Raw genomic sequence first — 18,536 nt, 5'->3', positions numbered from 1 at the left:
TGGTGTTGGTCCATTGTGTTTTTTGAAAAGCAAAGTCACTGCACCCGTTTACCAAGAAATTTTGGAGCACTTCATGCTTCCTTCTGCTGACCAGCTTTTTAAAGATGCTGATTTCATTTCCCAGCAGGATTTGGCACCTGCCCACACTGCCAAAAGCACCAAAAGTTGGTTAAATGACCATGGTGTTGGTGTGCTTGACTGGCCAGCAAACTCATCAGACCTGAACCTCATAGAGAATCTATGGGGTATTGTCAAGAGGAAAATGAGAAACAAGAGACCAAAAAATGCAGATGAGCTGAAGGCCACTGTCAAAGAAACCTGGGCTTCCATACCACCACAGCAGTGCCACAAACTGATCACCTCCATGCCACGCCGAATTGAGGCAGTAATTAAAGCAAAAGAAGCCCCTACCAAGTATTGAGTACATATACAGTAAATGAACGTACTTTCCAGAAGGCCAACAATTCACTAAAAATGTTTGTTTTATTGGTCTTATGATGTATTCTAATTTTTTGAGATAGTGAATTGGTGGGTTTTTGTTAAATGTGAGCCAAAATCATCACAATTAAAAGAACCAAAGACTTAAACTACTTCAGTCTGTGTGCATTGAATTTATTTAATACACGAGTTTCACAATTTGAGTTGAATTACTGAAATAAATGAACTTTTCCACGACATTCTAATTTATTGAGATGCACCTGTATATATATATATATACACACACACACACACACACACACATATCAGCCACAACATTAAAACCACCTGCCTAATATTGTGCAGGTACCCCCTTGTGCTACCAAAAAAGCGCCAACCTGCATCTCTGAATAGCATTCTGAAATGCTATTCTTCTCATCACAATTGTACAGAGCGGTTATCTGAGTTACTGTAGACTTTGTCAGTTCGAACCAGTCTGGCCATTCTCTGTTGACCTCTCATCAACAAGGTGTTTCCATCCGCAGAACTGCCGCTCACTGGATGTTTTTGGCACCATTCGGAATAAATTCTAGAGACTGTTGTGTGTGAAAATCCCAGGAGATCAGCGGTTACAGAAATACTCAAACCAGCCCGTTTGGCACCAACAATCATCCATGCGATTATCTAATCAGCCAATTGTGTGGCAGCAGTGCAGTGCATAAAATCATGCAGATACGGGTCAGGATCTTAAGTTAATGTTACATAAACCATCAGAATGGGAAAAAAAAATTTGATCTCAATGATTTGGACCGTGGCATGATTGTTGGTGCCAGATGGGCTGGTTTGAGTATTTCTGTAACTGCTGATCTCCTGGCGTATCCCATGGAACGTCTGCCACCTCCTCAAGGCAGTCTTGCAGTTCTACAAAAAGCAAAGATGGAATTACATACACATACAGGTGCATCTCAATAAATTAGAATGTCGTGGAAAAGTTCATTTATTTCAGTAATTCAACTCAAATTGTGAAACTCGTGTATTAAATAAATTCAATGCACACAGACTGAAGTAGTTTAAGTCTTTGGTTCTTTTAATTGTGATGATTTTGGCTCACATTTAACAAAAACCCACCAATTCACTATCTCAAAAAATTAGAATACATCATAAGACCAATAAAACAAAACATTTTTAGTGAATTGTTGGCCTTCTGGAAAGTATGTTCATTTACTGTATATGTACTCAATACTTGGTAGGGGCTCCTTTTGCTTTAATTACTGCCTCAATTCAGCGTGGCATGGAGGTGATCAGTTTGTGGCACTGCTGAGGTGGTATGGAAGCCCAGGTTTCTTTGACAGTGGCCTTCAGCTCATCTGCATTTTTTGGTCTCTTGTTTCTCATTTTCCTCTTGACAATACCCCATAGAGTCTCTATGGGGTTCAGGTCTGGTGAGTTTGCTGGCCAGTCAAGCACACCAACACCATGGTCATTTAACCAACTTTTGGTGCTTTTGGCAGTGTGGGCAGGTGCCAAATCCTGCTGGAAAATGAAATCAGCATCTTTAAAAAGCTGGTCAGCAGAAGGAAGCATGAAGTGCTCCAAAATGTCTTGGTAAACGGGTGCAGTGACTTTGGTTTTCAAAAAACACAATGGACCAACACCAGCAGATGACATTACACCCCAAATCATCACAGACTGTGGAAACTTAACACTGGACTTCAAGCAACTTGGGCTATGAGCTTCTCCACCCTTCCTCCAGACTCTAGGACCTTGGTTTCCAAATGAAATACAAAACTTGCTCTCATCTAAAAAGAGGACTTTGGACCACTGGGCAACAGTCCAGTTCTTCTTCTCCTTAGCCCAGGTAAGACGCCTCTGACGTTGTCTGTGGTTCAGGAGTGGCTTAACAAGAGGAATACGACAACTGTAGCCAAATTCCTTGACACGTCTGTGTGTGGTGGCTCTTGATGCCTTGACCCCAGCCTCAGTCCATTCCTTGTGAAGTTCACCCAAATTCTTGAATCGATTTTGCTTGACAATCCTCATAAGGCTGCGGTTCTCTCGGTTGGTTGTGCATCTTTTTCTTCCACACTTTTTCCTTCCACTCAACTTTCTGTTAACATGCTTGGATACAGCACTCTGTGAACAGCCAGCTTCTTTGGCAATGAATGTTTGTGGCTTACCCTCCTTGTGAAGGGTGTCAATGATTGTCTTCTGGACAACTGTCAGATCAGCAGTCTTCCCCATGATTGTGTAGCCTAGTGAACCAAACTGAGAGACCATTTTGAAGGCTCAGGAAACCTTTGCAGGTGTTTTGAGTTGATTAGCTGATTGGCATGTCACCATATTCTAATTTTTTGAGATAGTGAATTGGTGGGTTTTTGTTAAATGTGAGCCAAAATCATCACAATTAAAAGAACCAAAGCGTTAAACTACTTCAGTCTGTATGCATTGAATTTATTTAATACACGAGTTTCACAATTTGAGTTGAATTACTGAAATAAATGAACTTTTCCACGACATTCTAATTTATTGAGATGCACCTGTACACTACTGTGAAGATAGTACAGTAATTGACTTGACTTCAATACATAGATGATACAGGTTGTTCTCCAGTTGCTTTACTATTGGAAAAGTGATGTACTGTACTGAAATGTTTGCATATTCAAGGACCAAGAGCCCAATTACTGTACTGTACCTGTTATGTTGTCTGAAAGTCCTCACTATGGTGGACACTGAGAACCTGCTCAGGTTTGGTTGAACCCGTTGTCCAGCTTCCCTCATTGTCATCCCGTGAGCAATGACATGATCAATGACGGTGGCACGAATTTCATCAGAAATTGGTGCTCTTGGAACTCCTTGTCCTCTTCTTCCTTGTCCACCACCTCTGACGCAACTCTTTTTCTTCTGCCTCATCGATAGTTGCTATCCATTGTTGGTATCAACATTCAACTGGCCCTTGCCACTTGCACTGGTTATATGCCATTCACTAATTTTGGTTTCATCATTAGAAACAAGTGCTAACAATTTTGAGTCGTTGTGTTTAAATGATGAAATCTGTGTTGAAATTGTGTTTAACTTTTACAGCCTGTGTTTATCATTTTGCATCACAAATGCATCTCCATGCAAAAATAGATTCAAAGCAGGAGAATTTGCTTAGAGTTTTGAAAAAAAAAAAAGAAAAGTGTTTCTGAGTCCTGCAAATTGTGTCTAAGCAGGCCAACATGGTTTAAGGTTTTCCTTGATTCAACAAATGGGTTCAGGTAATTGACGGTTTGGTTCAGATAATGGGGTTTAGTGTTTAAGCAATTCAGAAAAACTGTAAATTGAACGGTATTCTAAAGTGTTGCTCTTTTTATAATTAATATTTTTGGGCTATATTAGATTTTTCATGAAACATATGTACTGTAGATATCATAGCACAAATATCTTTCTCTATAATAATCACCAGATCTGGATTCGGCTTGTGCCAGCACAAATTAAGTCCTGGTGCTCACATACACTTAAGTGCATTCAAATCACAAAATTAAGAAAAAGCACCCTGTCCGGATATTCTTTCTTTTGGTTCTTGTTCTCCTCTTTTTCTCTGTCCCAATATATTTCCACTTTTCAATTTCCCTTTTTCCTAGTGAACATAATGTGCACCATCAGCATGACTGTGCAGAAAACAATCACTGTGCCAGCGAGCTCTGTAGTGTTTAGAAATGTGAAAATGAGAGAGAAAGAGTAAATGTGTCTGTATTTGTGTGTGCGATGGTGTGTGGTGAGACGGGGTACGTTGAAGGGTGTCTAATCCTTTGGAATCCATATTGATACAGAACTGAGCCCTACTCACAGATATTTTGTTATGAATCTGTGTAGACAGAGCTAACTCTTCTACAATAGTTTGGGAGGGGTGGTATGGTTACTTTGGGAGCATGAGCGTAACTAATATTTCTCATTCTGATAATAGGGGTTTGTAGATCGTCTTTGATTGTCAGTCTTGCAGTGAGTGGTGGACTGAAATGAGATTATATAAAACAAAATCTCTCTCTTTCATCAGCTCTACAACACTGACAAGGCAGCAAATGATTCTGGGTAAAAATGAAAACAATACTCACAGGGTTGGTGTGCAAATGCAAAATAAAGCCAGATCGTCTGAATAACTGCAAATTAGGGCTGTATTATATATTGAATATTCACAATATATTTACAGTTAATTTGCTGGTGATAAAATTAAGGAACATGCATGCCACAAATCTTTATTATTATTATTATTATTATTTGGCCTAAGTTTCCAAAAGAATGTTATTATAGACTAATTTCATGATCCCTCCTTGTCTCATGATTTGTGAATATGAGAGCGTATCTGATTAAAGCTTAATTTGCAAAAAACAGCCCTAGAGTTGGTAAGATAACCACTCTGTATGATTGTTGTGAGAAGAATATCATCTCAGAATGCTATTCTGAGATGCGGGTTGGCGCTGTTTTGGCGGCACGAGGGGGAACTACACAATGTTAGGCAGGTGGTTTTAATGTTGTGGCTGATCGATATATATATATATCACTCTTATTGCAAATTCAATAAAGGGAGAATGTCGACCGATATGTTGTTTTTTTTTTAATGACCTATGCCAATATTCAGAGAACAGGGTGGCAGATAGGCTGATATAATTCCATATACATTACATTAAAATAATAATAATAATAATAATAATAATAATAATAATAATAATAATAATAATAATAATAATTAACTTTTATTTAGCACCTTATTTATTCAATATTTCACACAAATCTTTATCTTTGAGAAAAGAAAAAAAAATGTCCCTGGAAATTTTGGAGAGGTTTTGTCCGATTTCGCACACTTCTGGGGACAATTTTATCCACAAATGAAAGTTCAGTTACTACGCACTTCCACAACCCATCTACCCCTTAAAACATCTTGCATTTATTCAACATTTATGAAGAAACCAAAAAAGACTGATCTCCAGGAAATAGTGTATAATTTAAATAAATTAAGTATCCACCAAGACAGCTTGTCCACAGACGCATGGATAGCTGGGAACAATCTTCCTGTTATAGTTTGTTTCTTGGAAATAGAATGAAGGCCTATTTCTTGTCATCAGGGGATAATGAATGTACTTTTGTAATGTCACTGCAGTTGTTTTACAGTTATCATCCCAGGAATGCTGACCACCTAGAAATGGGTTTTTTAATGGCTAGTTAATTACATTTAATGGTGATTAAATCTAATGGCAATAATCATTTGGGTTTGATTGATTCCACCAGTTCTAATCAGTCACTCTCTCTTGTTCGTTCTCTCTCTCTCTCTCTCTCTCTCACTTCATGTGCTGTTTGGCTGATCAGATATTCTCGCCGTTTCAGGTAAGCACAGTTTAAGATTCTTTCTTTTGCGCTGAAACCGCTTGGATTAATGTCATGTATTTTGTTTGAACTGGTTTTAAATGACCTCAGATGATTTTTAGTTTATTTTTTTGTTTATTTTTTTTTTTGTTTGTTTTTTCTTACGAACACTATTATGCCACTGTGGAAGGCACAAGAAGTCAAGCACTAATCTGATAATGCCCTTTTCAAATAAGAGGAACATGGGATGTGAGCGATAAGTTTATATTGGTAATTGGAATTGCTAGCAATGAGTGTAGGCTCCAGCAAGCTCACGGCTGTGTGACGGACGTTACAGCCTTGAGATGAGATGTGAATGGATCATTCGCCGTTCCGCTTAGACCTATCAGAGCGCAAGTTAATGAGCCCGCTCAGAATTCAGACTGATTATTTACAGGGTCTGAATCCTATCTTCTAGGAGATTATTGTGGGTATGCGTACGGGTTTGTGCAAGCTTGTGTAACTGTGTTTTTGTGTGTATGATTAGCTCCCATTATTAAAGATGCTTGGAGACCATTGGGTCTCAAGAAGTCTTGAAGGGCAAGCAATCCTCCACAAATATCAATTAAAGCTGCCAATTTAAAGTTCTCCATTTCTGAAGATCTTTGCAAAAATCAAAAACAGACAAGGCAAAATAGCTCTGTCTGACCAGAAACCAGTCAGCAAAATCCAAAATTGACATTAAAGGTGAAGTGTGTGATTTCTGTGCCTCTAGTGACAGCAAACGGAATTGCAAAACTAATTGCTGTTTTCAAACAGGTTTCGCAAACCTGTCTTCCACTGGTGAGCAAATAGATAGTCCCACCCCAAACTCATGCTATTGTTGATGTCAATATTGCTTTGTCTGGGTGGTCAGGATGCTCAAACACACTTTTTGGGGAAATCAACCTCTAAAAGTGTGTTAATTGTAGTTAATTGTATACACTGAACTGGAATGAGAGTATTTTAACATAGAAAATTTCACTATTGACCTATATATATGTTTTGAAACTATCAGAGTGACAACTGATACTGATTAGTTATAGATGTGTGCATAAACCATGTGATTTCAATTTGAGATTAATTCTATTTTTTAAATAATATTACAGGCAGTGATGCTCAGAAAAATTTATTTTTAGTTCACAATTGTGCAATGTGCTGATAGTTGCATGCAGTTAGGGAAGGATGTGCCTTGGTGAATGGGGCTCTGGGGGGAGTGGGAGCACTGGTTTCGAGGATGGGATTGTCTTAGAGGATACAATTGGCACTGTTGATTGGTTTTGACATTTTGGATTTTTTTGGGGGGGGGGGGAGTTTGGCCGCTGATCGGGGGGGGGGGGGGGGGGTTGACCTTTGGCTAATTGGATTTTGTATGTTACGTAACAGTATCCCTCGACAATGTGACACTATTTTGCTGAGTGACTGGCAAACTGTTGGAAACACTTTCCAGAAAGTTCCCTTGACCAAGGCCATCATCAAGGGAACAGCCAGGAACGTTGCCCGCCCTAAAATGTTGTCCTGGGCCCTTTAAATTTAAGTGACAACCCTCAATCAAACATTACATAGAGTACAAGAATTGCTTTATTTACTATCAGATCCCGAGCCAATCAGATTCCGAGACCTGCTGTCAGCCTAATTACAAACATTAATTGTTTTAAACTCAGAGCAACAAATATTATCCTGGGTAAAAGATTTATGTTTCTGATTTGATAATTTTATGGATGACAAGTGGGCTGCAGGTTCTCATAAATTGTATTGCATCCATGCATACAAAGCTACTTTTATTGTTTAAATATGTCTGAAAATATAGTTAATGTAAACAAATGTATATTTCTTGCATATCTGCACGTGTTGACACTGTAAGAGAATATTAAAGTAAGTGTCTCTAAAGGAAAATCTAATCTTAAAAATATTCCGGGTTCACTACAAGTAAAGTTCGACAGCATTTGTGGCATAATGTTGATTACCACAAAAAAAAAACATTCTACTCATCCCTCCTTTTCTTAAAAGAAATAAATAAATAAAATAAAATCGTGCATAAATCGAGGTTACAGTGAGGCACTTACAATGGAAGTGAATCGGGACAATATTTAAAAGGTTTAAAAAGGCAGTAGGCATATCATAAAATATCGATATATTGATTATTGATTGGCACATTATTTTATCAATATATTTTTGAGGCATCGATATATTAAAATTAGCCAACATTTAAATTTGAAGCCTAATCTGCATGCTTTGCAATGCGTTGTCAGTTGGCGTAATAGCATTGGGAGACCACAAGATTTACTAGTCTTTACCAAAGTTGTGTTAAGGAATATATTTGAAAACACAAAGACTATTGTGCAACAAGCAGCCCTATTTATAGTATATCTGAAAAAACACCAATAAATATTGATAATCATCTGGAAAATCTTCCAATTAGCGATGTGTGAAAAAGGAATCGATCTCAAGCCTAAAAGGCAGACACTTACATTAATTCTACTGTTAAAACCTATGTATTATTTGAGTTGTAAATTGTTTAATTTGTCATTTTTATGGTCGTTTTAGGGTTATTAATCTGCCAGTAGACTGTGGCTATCCGCTTTCCAACAGTAATCATGAAGATTCATTCATGATAAGAGCTCCTTTCTTCATCATTCTCCATCACTGTCAGAGATTCTTTTATTTAATGAAATAACAATCTCTGCAGCTTTATCATAGGAGAGAGTGTAACGGTCAAATAGCTTGTTAAGACAGTTCCGTCCATAGAATGTCTAAAGAAATGTCGCGTTATGCTGTTTTATGCTAAGCTTGTAGGCTCTCCTTGGTAGAAGGGCTCCGATGCTGTGGCTTGTGTGTCAGTGTAATGACTCCAGGCAGGCACATTACAAAGTTTATGCTGTATTAACTCCAAATGCATTAATCGTGATTAAGAAAAATTGATGCGTTAAACTTTTTTAATTAATCGCATGCGTTAACGCGTTAATTCTGACAGCTCTAGATTTTATCACATCAAAATCATGTTAACATGCAAATTGTTTACATCTTGCGCCAATACTTCTGAAACTGTGAGCATTTGAATTTTTATGGATTGGCCCCATTCACTTCCATTGTAATTGCCTCTCTGTAACCCAGATTTCTGCCTCTTTTTTAAGAAAATGAGCAGCAAATCAAAATTAGTTTTTGTGGTAATCAACCTTACGCCAAAATTGCTTTCGATTGAGCTTAAATTTTATTGAACCTGAAATATTTATTTAAAGTTAATATGAAATTAAAATGTACCCTATTTACAAAAAGCAGTGACCACAATTTGACATAAGGAAATTGATCGTAAAAAGTTTGACAGAACAATGTTTGACAGTACAATTAAGTTTGTATATGTTTTGTGTACTGTTGATGAAGACTAGACTTGTGACAAAACTACATTTCGCATCATTTTTTGTGGCAGTATGAAAATAAAAAATACATGTAGAAAGCATCAGTCAAACACCTAATGTGCATCATTTGCTCTGCATTTTGTTGTACTAGTGCTAAAATGCTTTCTGTCAATCTGAAATTGCCCAGCAAATACTGTATATTTTAATCTGATCAAAATGGCTTCAACACACATTGCATTGTAATCTCTCTCTCTCTCTCTCTCTCTCTCTCTCTCTCTCTCTCTCTCATACAATTTCCCTTTTGTACTTTTCATCTCTGTGGTACTGCCACTTTTTACATTCTTAACATCTTCCTTAAAACTCATCATGTCTTGGACAGTTCTTAGGACAGAGAAAATGTAATGGAAAAAAGTAAAGAAAAAAACGGCAGCACTGAGGAATCATCACAAATAAAGCTGCACTGGTGTAGCCTGGGGCGATTTAAGTGTATTCTTTACAAAGATTCAAGGTAACGGTCACCTGGGGCTAGCTGAGTGGCCGCATCAATTAAATTAGGTAGAAGCAGAGGTCCTGCACCCCCTGACTGCATCCTGTTTACCGGCAGTCCCCGCAGACCCACTCTGCTCCGCTTTGCTGTGTACAGTAATTGCATTTAGGAGACTGACGCCTAGCAGAATATTCTAGAGAAAGCCAGCGATATTGCAAAATATACACCTGAGAGGGAAGGCAAGACAGGCTCTTCAGTATTACAAGCATGGACTACATTTCCCGTGGGGCCATGCTACTAGGGAATATTGCAGGGGAGTGAATGCTTGTTCATTTGTTTACAGAAGCATCATAAGTTCATGCCAAAAAGTTCAGCAAAGAAGCTTCTAATTACGTGGATGCTTTGATATTCATGTCTGTGGGGACATCAAAAACGGGAGTGAAATTGTATCTCAAAATTTGGATGAGATGTATGATACGGTTTCATATTCTTTTTAATATAGCCAATGAGGCTTTTTACCCAAAGGAAAGTATCAAATTATATGGATATAATATTTCAGGAGTACAAATGCACATATCGACTGTGGGAACGTTATTAATAGAAAGTGCCTGTGTTAGGTTACATTACAATGAGCTACTCTTGACTCAGACTGAGTGATAAAACTAAAAATCAATATCTTTTTTTTTTTTTACCCTTTTGATATTCAATATTTCTCAATAGTAATGTATTTAAATAAAGTAAAAAAAATAATAAAAATAACTAAAACAATAAATATAATTAACACAAGGAAGAATTTGTCAATGAATGCAGAGGGAGGACCCAAAAGCAGAGTTAAAAAGGTGCACCTGTGTTCGTGAGAGACAGACATAAACTATTGACGCGAGGTCATGCTGCCAAGATGACATAAGCGCAATGCACGTCAATAATAGACATGAGTGGCATGAGTGTCCGGATCCCGACACAGACCGAAACCGAACCAGACAGGAAGTCAGGACCCAGACACCATACTCCATACATGAAACAAGACAGACCGAAGAGCATACGGTAGGGAATACAACCGAAACCGTGTGCTCACACAAAGACAGACAACGAAACACCAAGACAAACATGGGATGATAATGCCACGGTCCTGCCAGACCAAAACCCAGACTGACAGAGTGACAGGACCATGACAGAATTATATGAATAATTTTCATTTATAATCACCAATATATGAATCCATAGTAATAAACAACATTTACTTATTTGGCCTAAATATTTTTGCTAAAACATTTTATATATGAAAAAAGCAAAGCAGAGACTTTTTAGTGATTACCCAAATTAATCATTAAATTAGAGTTTTGAATCAATTAATTGGAACAGTCACTCTCCACATTAGCTACTGAAGTTTAAATACTAATACTCACAAAACAATGAAGGATTGTAAACTAGTATAATAGAAAATAGGAAACTTTGTGGCCAAATAAAAAAGTACATTAAAACCATTGCTATATTTACAATGTTAATTAACTTTATATTACCAACAAAATAATTGTGAATAGTCAATATATTGCCAAGCCCTACTGTTGACTGGACCAAATCGTGTCCTTTATTGACAGTATGCAAATTTTTCTATGAATTGAATACTCCACAGTGAGACAGGTACTGTTCCTGTGACAAGCTGTTGGGGCTTGACGCGTCTAACAGTTTTGTCAGACATCCACAACATGGTGTTTGACATTCTTTGGAGACGATGTGATTAGAGACCTCTTTTCTGTGATCTAAAAACCCTCTGCTTCTGTCAGGACAGAGCAATCATTGCCAAGTTTCTCTTGGCCCATAAAGGACCACATAGACAGGTTAATTAAACTTAAATAATTAAAAAAAAAGTGCCTGTAATGACCTGTGATTTGGAAGGGCAAAAACATATGGCAGTAGACAACTTCCTATCTTTTCGCTGCCAGTCTGGGGTGATGCCCTGCCTTTGCTTGCTTTGATGATGTCAGCCAATGCTTTGGCGAGCTGCCAGGGTGGCATTAGGTATGCTGGACAGGTGGCACAGAGAGAGAGGGACACTAGCATTACACCATAATGAAAGGCAGGCCAACTGTTTTTCCGTCTGCCGCTGGGCACAGCTTTCTGGACCGTTAAATCACTTGCATAAAGTGTGAGGCATTCTACCAATCTAGGTTACTGAATTCATTTATGTGTGGTAATTTCTTCCTCCAGTCACTAGAGGGTTTAATAAGTGCTTAAAAGTCTGTTGAGAAGTACAGGATAAGAGAAGAAATGAGATGCAGCCATTCTAAATTCCAGCTGCATCCCAGGGTGTGTTCCATTCCAAAGTGCTCATCCCTATGCCCCAATCCCTTCAGAGGGTTTGCCTCCAGAGTGACAGCTTCGAAGGGTTGAAGGTTTTAGGGCTCAAAAATATCAGTAATTCAGAACGCAATTTAATGTCATCTATCCAAGCCAAAGGAGCCGCTGCCGTCACATAAAGGCTCACGCTAATGAACATCACATGTACCTAATCAGATATATTTACACATGATTTTGCTTCACTAACTGCTTTCAGAGTAGAAACAGAAAATAAATTATTTAAATATTTGACTTTATGAAAACAATTGTTTAAAAATTTGTGTTTGAATTATTTTAATAAAAAAGAAATCAATAAACAAATGTAGAGTGCATTTATTAAATAAAATGGCACTTTGTATTATTATTATTATTATTATTATTATTATTATTATTATTATTATTATTATTTAAACTCCTTTAGAATAACTCAAGCATTAACCAGTTTCAAACAAAAAGCCAGGGGATTAAAATCATTATAATAATTAAAAGCTTTTATAGACTATGGAGATGAAGGGATGTCACATGTTTTTGTTTATAGAAACAGACGTCAATTGCAGCTGGGGTAATTATTTCTTCAATTTGAAAGTTGAGTTCTGAATGGCAAACTACCATACTACTCTTACTGTTTCTCAAATAAAGATATGGCAGAAATAGTAAGTGTAGTATAGTAGGATACTGTTCTGAACTCAGACTCAGTGTTGGTTTGTTATGTGTGCAGTAAAAAAGGAGTGTTGAGCAGTAAACAGTGGCTTCAGAATCACATAATAACATACTACTCATACTAGTTCTCCCATGTATATCTATGAAAGAAATAGTAAGAGTAGTATGCCATTTTTTCTCAAAACTTACCTTGCATCCCAGTCTGGACCCTCTCCGCCCTAAACATTACCCGAGATTAGAATTAGGGTGTCCCAAAACATAGTATGTGGAAATTAGTGTCCCAAAGTTGTCTGGATGGTTTACTGTTTCCAGTAAATTTTCGAAATGTGGATCCGTGAACACTGTTTCAGCTAATATTGCTCACAATCGCTTGCTCTACGGAAGAGTAGTTTGACCGTTCTCTTCAGAACTACAATTGTCATACTTGAAAATCTTTAAATATGGAAGTGAGACCGACGGTGCATCATCTCTTCATCATGTTTTTACATCATAAAACAACATTAAACATTACGGAAGTTTGGTTGAACGCTGTGAAGTGAAACTACTTTGATCTCACTGTCGGACGAAGACGCTGATCAGCTCATTAAATTGTGAATGATTAAGTGGCTCCATTTAAACTGATTAGAAAAGGGTATAAATTATTAATAATCCTTAATTTGTCATCATGCATTCTTTTATGTCCATCTACTGTATTTGTACTGCTTATTGTGGATGCTTTTTTTGTGTTTTTAAGAGCTTCTTTCTTGAAAATAATCTTTAAGGAAAAGTGTTAGCACACCATAATAATTAAAAATGGGAATATCACAAACAGAAATTAACACAACTGGGGCAAATTCACTAAACAGTTGTGCCACTTTGAGCGTGGTATTTCAGCGCAAATACCTGCATCTTATTCAGTGACCGCCTGCAATGAAGTTTAGCGGGTGCAATCAGCGCTGAAATTGTGCTGCTTCTTCAATATTTAAATGAAGTCATTGTCATTCCGCGAAAACACGCCTCTTTTTTATATAAATTAAGCTTATTAAAGATTGCGCTTCATTCATGAAACTCTTTGCAATTTGCCCTGCACAATTTACATTATTAAAAAAGTATGGCGGTAAAATGAATTTCATTTAAAAGAGATGTTTATGAACATTTTCAACTGATCATTTCAGCAGTAATTAATCAAATACTCATCAAATGGTGCGGAAGAGTGTTATAACCTGGCATATATCCAGATATGCAGTGTTGTCAAGTGCACATTCCGCATGTTTAAGAGATGATTCAGGTGTCTGGATAAAAGTGATGCTGTTTGTCCCGGCAGGGTGGGTCAAATACGGTGGTCTGCTGCATTCTCTGGTATATTGCGCTCAGAATTTGACCGCAAGATCAGAATTGCGTGTGTAAATTAAGTTCAGCGGCGATCTTCCCTGAGGTCCAATGATAAAGTTATAAAAGTTTTTTTTTTTTTTTTTTTTTTTGCACCAAAACAGTCACAATTTAGTAATATATGATAATTTTCCACTCTGTTTTTGGCCCTCTGTCTGAAACGCTCAGTTTGGCCTAAGTGAGTCCTTAAAACTTTAACGTAAATGGTCATTGTTATGATTGGCTAACATCATTCAGCCACTCAAATTCAGCAAACTCTATCGGAAGAGAATGAACCTCAACATTATAAAACAAAATTGCAGGGTTTACACAAATCACACATCCAACACATTGCATCTGAATATATTAAACTGTTCATCTCAAGCACAACTGTTCACACAGGGCATCATTAACTATCAAACAGTCATGACATTTGAAATATTCATGAATCAATGTGTTTTTAACTGCCCCGTTCTTCAATAACAGTTCCTTTGCAAAGCTTGAATCGCATTTTGTCTGTTTACAAGCAATCCATGCCAAATAAGCCGGACAAAAAATGCACATGCTGTACATAGTGCAGATAATGGTGAAATTACTCACATACATACTGAAGGCACACTGAGGCGGAAACACACCGAAATTGTCGAAGATGTCCATTGTCCATCGTCAAGACGTCTATCATCAAAGACGTCTTATGTTTACATACACCAACAATTAAAAATAGTGCAGATGGGTGAATGCGTCCATGACAGAGGCAGCACCTGAATGAGAGAATTGCTTCTCCTTTACAGAGTTGTAACTTGACGCCGCATCTTTTAAAAGCAGTGCGATACATGGAAGCGGTCAAAGAGTCTGTGTAGTTCATGTTTATATTCAAAATAATTTAAAATAGTCCAGATGGGTCCCCTTTGGTGTTAAACAAGGCCTGCCATCTGGACTTACATTTATTCATTTGGCAGACTTGAATTGCGTGCCAGTGGGCGGGGCCAACGGTGCGATGATGCATGTTGTGGGATGTGTAAATACAAATGAGCAATGTGTTGTGATGTCAATAACACAGGGATTTCAAAACGAGACGTTTCAGCAGGGTGGCAACTATAAATGTTCTTTTTAGACTGGGGAGGAAGTTTTGAGTTTTGAAATTTACAGTATGTTTTTATAGTACAGTTATCTCTTATACTGATTGTCTAAATATCAAGGAAAATTTGATTCTCCATTTCATGACCCCTTTAAAATTAAGTAGATATTCTAAGATTTTTTACTTTAGTTGATTATGAATCATCGGATCATAAGAAGTGTTATATTTTATCTGCAACACATTGTAAACATCACACATTAAAAAGAGATAAAATAGGAAAAGAGATAAGTTTGGTTTGTAATAACTACACATTACTACATGTATCATCAAAACATCAGCAGATCTCCAACAGTGCACTGGTTCCTCTCCAATAAGGTAGGATGCATTGTAGGGTATCGTAAATGAAATGCAATGAAGAATAATTAATGAATGACAGTAAAAATTAAATGAGGAGCGTGCAGGTCATGATAACTGTATCAGGATGATTGACAGCTCAGTGTACGGTGACAGGATGCATGCAACGATGTTACTGAAGGGTCTTTGGTTTCAAGACGCAATTTTATGACATGATAGTAAGTCCCAATACTTGCACACTTTGTTGATACACACTAAAAACAGATTTTAAGGGCATAGTATAAATAGGGGAATTGGGACACAGCATCAATTTTCATACCAAACTTTTCCATAGCCTTTACAAAATGGCTCCCTCTAATTACTTCTCTTACCCTCCACTTCTCTACTGACAGCACTTATTAAACCCCTAGTGGTTGGAGTATAAAATTGCCACCCAAAATGCACTCAGGAACCAAGTATGGTTACAGCGTTTCCTCTTTCTTTTTGTTCAGCCTGTATCATGCTATCTTTCTCACACCCTTGTTTATATGAGTGCCTCTGTCTCTCATCTTTCCTATTGTCTCTTTCTCTCTTTCACTCTCTTTACCACCTTTACATGGAATACGTTTATCTCTTGTCACACTGATAGTATCAGGTTTTTTCTTTGAGTAGCATATCTCCCCTTGCTTTTCTTCTTCTTTCTGTACCTCCATTTCTTCCAAGATTGACAGTTACTAAATGACACAAAGTGACCGGGCCCCTCTAAAATCATGAGGTGTTACGCGGAATGATTTGGTAAGAGGATTTCCTGTTGTCAGGCTGTGATTTAGTTGTCAGTAATTGTCACTGAGGATTGTGAAGGATGATAGCAGAAAGCTGCTCTGACCATGTGGCCTTAATGTGGATGGACCGAAGGACCCAGGGCCGGTGTGAGAGACAGTTTTGTTGATCTTGTTACTGTGTTTTTTTATAACTGATGTTTTGAACATTGTGGTTACGAACATAAATGTAAAAAAATGCATTACCAAAAACCCTTTTTTTCTGCAGTGGAAATGTTGGCAAGGCAAGAGGAAATCTGAGGTAATAACCTGACCGTGTCAGCTGAACAAAATCCTTACTGTTAAGCCATGCTTTCTCATGGGGTTACTTGGTCAGTGTATCCTTTCCTCTGTCAAACTCGAGCTTACCTAAAAGGCATAAATATTTCTCCATCTGTATCTTTATCTCACCATCTTCCTCTGTATCTTTCTTAATCCATGCTGTACAGTCCATCTCAAGTAGATACAGTATGACATCTTATCATAGCAGATACATATTTAATCAGGATGCAAATACAGATAATTAGAGTGATTATGAGTCAGCCTGATCAGATCTAATTGTTTTTGATAAACAGCTTCCTCTCTGGACTGAATTGCAATTCATTATAGCTGCAAGCAAAAGTTATCGGACCCGCCTGACGGAATGTGGCCTTGTCAACGTTAATAGTGGACGACGGCCGTAATTAACCCAACACACTCTGTCACCATAGTTACAATCTCATTCAAACAAAGCCACTGCTGTGCCTTCCAATGTGTGTTTGTATTTAACCCAGATTAGGTTGGAGAGTCATGCAATCACATTTGAATAAATGTCTCATTATCTCTAATAGTGTTGGCTTATGGTCGAATGTTATTGTCGGAAATGGTAACAGGTTAAGTCGATTACACAGACATGGAATGCAGGAGGAATGTATATCCTAATTGCTGTGACCTTGTGTTTATTTCATTGATCATATGAATAGTATGGAGAAGTAAAAAAAAAAAAAAAAATAAAAAAATAAAAAAATAGAAAATGTAAATAACAAAAACAATTATTAACGTGTTGCCACATGGCCACCCTAACAGTTCCCTTTTTTGGTCAGAATTAGATGACAACAATACGGAAGTGTTTACTTGGTTATGTTAAGCTGCTTGCTTGGCAGTAGCACTTTGTAGAGATGATTGAGGATATTGTGAGCTATCCGAGTCTGACATGTAAGCTTATTTTAAATCAGGAGATCATTGTTCTATGAAGCAATGAATAATCAACTCCAGTCATTTCAAGGCAATCCACGACCTTCAGTGGAGGAAAGGGAGTGTTTTGATGATTCGTGTACCACTAAAGTCATTTAAAAATGTGTTGTTGGGGAATTGTGAGCTTTTAAAACATTTATTAAAGGTGAAGTGTGTAATTTCTGCATTATTAGGCACCAAATGGAAATACAAAAATAAAGTATGTTTTTAAACAACCTTAGCCAACACCCTTTAGACTCATCACGCTCTTTCGCACTCTCTGATTCCCTATGGAACAACTAGGTCATACTAAATAAAAGGTGGTAAACGTTTAATGTTATAATAAGCAAGGCCACTATAACATAAACAGGCATGGGAAAGCATGGCAGAGGAATCTGGTCATCCAATAACATCGCCAGATTGAACGGCAGCTGGGTGTGCGGGGGATACAGCACATGAGGTAATTAGCAGGGGTGGAAAGAGTACTGAAAAATCATACTCAAATAGAAGTACTGTTAATTCCCCAAAAATGTAGTATGAGTATAGTAAAAGTACCTGTCCTAAAAACTACTCAAGTAAGAGTAAAAGAGTAGCTCATTTAAAAGTACTCATGAGTAGTGAGTACTGAATACTGAGTTGCAAAATTGATGCCCCATTATAATGAACACTGGATGCTGCAATTTCAAAATGTAGCACACATACCGTAATTTACATTTCCTTTTATGGCTGTTTGCCAGAAAGAATAAAAAATATAGGTATTTTATAGGTGCTTTTGACTGCCAACTTTTAAAGTACATCTATGATACTGTAAACACTACATGAATCTGATTTTCAAAAATAAAAGTAAAAGGGTGACATGATTACAGAAATGAAAAGATTAAAAAGTTATTTTCAATACACTGATCACCATTTTAAATTGTAATGTATGAAACAATTACATTAAAATCAGTTTAGGTATAGGGTCTAAATTTCTCTTAATGATGACAGAGCGAGTTATTGTTGTGCATAAAACATGTTCAAAACAGTGCAATGAATGCAAAAAATGCTAAAAAATGCTAAAAAAGCAGGATCACTTGGCACGTCATGTCCCGCACAATAAAGGAGGTAGAGCAGGCGTGAGAAAAGTTATTTGG

At 37.3% G+C, this 18,536-nt stretch overlaps 1 protein-coding gene across 4 annotated transcripts in view; it reads left to right on the top strand.

The window, feature by feature from the left end:
* Positions 1-18,536, top strand: part of LOC127433199 (cell adhesion molecule 2-like) — a 648,459-nt gene that overhangs the window by 352,925 nt on the left and 276,998 nt on the right. For all 4 annotated transcript variants that reach the window (XM_051684922.1, XM_051684923.1, XM_051684921.1 and 1 more), the window contains exon 2: positions 5,761-5,778. In XM_051684922.1, the coding sequence (XP_051540882.1) occupies positions 5,761-5,778 (18 nt within the window). The remainder of the gene's footprint in view (positions 1-5,760; positions 5,779-18,536) is intronic.

Source organism: Myxocyprinus asiaticus, chromosome 43 (genome assembly GCF_019703515.2).
Source record: "Myxocyprinus asiaticus isolate MX2 ecotype Aquarium Trade chromosome 43, UBuf_Myxa_2, whole genome shotgun sequence".
In the NCBI taxonomy this organism is placed as follows: domain Eukaryota; kingdom Metazoa; phylum Chordata; class Actinopteri; order Cypriniformes; family Catostomidae; genus Myxocyprinus; species Myxocyprinus asiaticus.
This window is presented reverse-complemented; position numbering and strand designations above follow the sequence as displayed.